Here is a 2713-nt window from a genome sequence, read left to right as displayed (position 1 = left end):
ATTGAAAATCATTTTCTTGCATTAAAAAAAAAACAACAAATTTAGGTTAATTTTTTATTTTTTCGTTTAATTAATCTTCTTTTGATTATTTAGCAAGACTCAATATTTCAATTATGCTTTTGCATTATTGGAATGCTTTAGGTCATTACGATATTAATATTTTTATATGTATTTCTATAATGGTATAATTGTACATTATTTTACAAATATTGTACTATTCTTTTTTTTTTTATTTGGCAAAATTATTTTAATATCATCGTCAGACATGCGTGACCTAACTACAATGTTGTTGATCAATACAACTACATCTGGACTCTAAACGATAGGACCATTGTCCAAAGAATTGATAATGTTGACATCCCACTGACTTCTCGAAATTTTATCAATGCATGAAAACTTCTAAAGAAATTTGTTAGTTATTTTTACTATATCATTATAACAATATCTATTATAACCATATATTTCAAATTATTTATTGGCATCCTCTATTGACAACAATTGTAGCAATTGTCATTGACAAACTCTCAAAATAATTACGAATGGAAATAAAAAAATCAATGACTTAATTGTATTAGGACTCTATTATCCATATTAGACTAGGACTATATTATCCATATTAGACTAGGACTATATTATTCGTGTTAGACTAGATTATATCTAGCATCTCTATATATTCGCTCCCTGTACTCTCAGACATTATTATCAAATACAGAAAATATATTCTCATCAATTGTTGTGGATGAAAAGTAAGTATCCCACTTTATTACACTTATTAAATTATAAAATAAATTAGTATTTACAACAAAAAATAATGTATATGCATTTCTTTTTAATTTAGAATTAGATGTCTATAATGTCACTATAGGCATCTGTTGTTTAAAAAAGAGTTGTTAAAACGCGTACGGTGGCAATTTTCTTTTCGCGTATGTTTTTAGTACACCAGTTGGCCGATTTTTCTCCAACCCATCTATCTCCAAAACACCAAATTTTTCCAGTAAATGTCATCACATCAAAGGAATATTCTCAACATATTCTCACACCAAATTTTATTCATCTCCAACCCATTTACACCAAAACACCAAACTTTTACACTAAAATAATTTAATTTTTCAATTATTAGTTCAAATTTAGTTAGTTTAATATAATTTAGTTCGAACTTAATTAGCTTAATATAAAATATAATTTGTAATTTTTATTAACATTAATTTTTTTATAACATTAATTATTTTAAAAAATAGAATTCAACAATATTTTTAAAAATTTAATTTATTCCACAATAATAATACAACACACACCATCTCATACATTTTATTATGTTCTAATTATGTTTAATGTATTTGAAATTTTAATTAATATATATTCAATATTAGTCTTGTTTCGATCACATAGATCTTTCAAATGATATAATTTATATTTAATAATACAAACTTTAAATATAAGTATTTAACAAAACAAAAAATTAGATATAAAACAAATAAATGATATATTTGTAATTAGGAAAAGAAAGAAGGGCAAAAGAGTCAATTTTCTCCCCTTCTCCATTTGCCGTGAATGAACAGTTCATTAACGCCAAAAACAATAGCGTTATGGCGAGATGGCGCTCCACCTTAGAGTGGCAAAATTTGCTACTTTGCTGATTTGGCATTGGAATATGGCGTTATGCCCCTTCGAGATGCTCTAAACGTTTTACAATAGTACATATGAGAATGAATTCTTTAGTTTTGTAATTGTTTTGGTAATTCGCTCATCATCAGTTCATCACCAACAACGTAATCAAATTGTTTGGTTAATGCAAAATTATATTATTTGAATATATGGTTTATATGATTAACTAATGTATGTCTACCTCTGACCTCTCCGGGGAAAAGTAAAATACAATATTAATTTTTTTAAAGAAGAGTTTCAATTTATTTCTCAAATATATATCATCATATAACCAACAATCAACATCTTCTCTGGAAGATGTTAATTAATACATAAATTCAAATAAACCATTTTCTATTAATTAATTCACTTTGAAATAGATGAACAGTCGACGTTAGGGCTAATCGGAAATGGAAGGGCCGGGAGATGACAATTAGCTGGGAGATCTTGAGCCCGTTTCAGCTGGTCTGGCTTGGCTTTAGCAAACGTCTCTTTCACGCACTGGCACGCGCTCTGTCTGTCTTGCTTTGTTTTTAAACTGTCCTCCACCTTTTTCACGGCTGGACAACACGTCGCCGGTATATCCCCACCGTTCAATACGTAGTTCGCGCATGGTAAAAGTGTGTTGACGAGGCCAGGGCACGTTACCTGCGCCTCCGCCCAAAGCGGCGGGATAACAACGCCGGAGGTGATCACGCATAGGAGGAGCAATGACATTAGTTGCTTTCGGTTTCCGACGACTGCCATTGTACTGTGTACCTAGCTAGCTTTAATTTGTTGGATTGATATAAGAATGTGATTAGTGTGGAAATGATTGGGAGGGATTGGGAGATATATATAGCTGCAGTTTAGCATGCATTAGTGCGTACTATTGCATTTTCTAATTGTTATTTGCAATTTTAGTAAAATCTGTATTTAAGCTAATATGGCAATTTTAGATGAATAATTTTGTATTTAATTGAAATTATAATTCAAATTAAATATAGTAATACGTGTTGAGAAAGTTGTTCATATAAAATTTTAGATTTTTTTTTTTAGTACAAAATTTTAGAGTTAGTTGATTTTAAAT

General features: G+C 29.2%; 1 protein-coding gene across 1 annotated transcript; it reads right to left on the bottom strand.

Annotated features, from left to right (window-relative positions):
- Nucleotides 1-1884: 1884 nt before the first annotated feature.
- LOC109157823 (non-specific lipid-transfer protein 1-like) lies at nucleotides 1885-2462 on the bottom strand. The gene has a single exon (XM_019305661.1). The coding sequence runs from the start codon at nucleotides 2389-2391 to the stop codon at nucleotides 2011-2013; it is 381 nt and encodes a 126-aa protein (XP_019161206.1). The 5' UTR covers nucleotides 2392-2462; the 3' UTR covers nucleotides 1885-2010.
- Between the last annotated feature and the right edge of the window lie 251 nt (nucleotides 2463-2713).

Source organism: Ipomoea nil, unplaced genomic scaffold, assembly GCF_001879475.1.
Source record: "Ipomoea nil cultivar Tokyo-kokei standard unplaced genomic scaffold, Asagao_1.1 scaffold2792, whole genome shotgun sequence".
Classification (NCBI taxonomy): domain Eukaryota; kingdom Viridiplantae; phylum Streptophyta; class Magnoliopsida; order Solanales; family Convolvulaceae; genus Ipomoea; species Ipomoea nil.
This window is presented reverse-complemented; position numbering and strand designations above follow the sequence as displayed.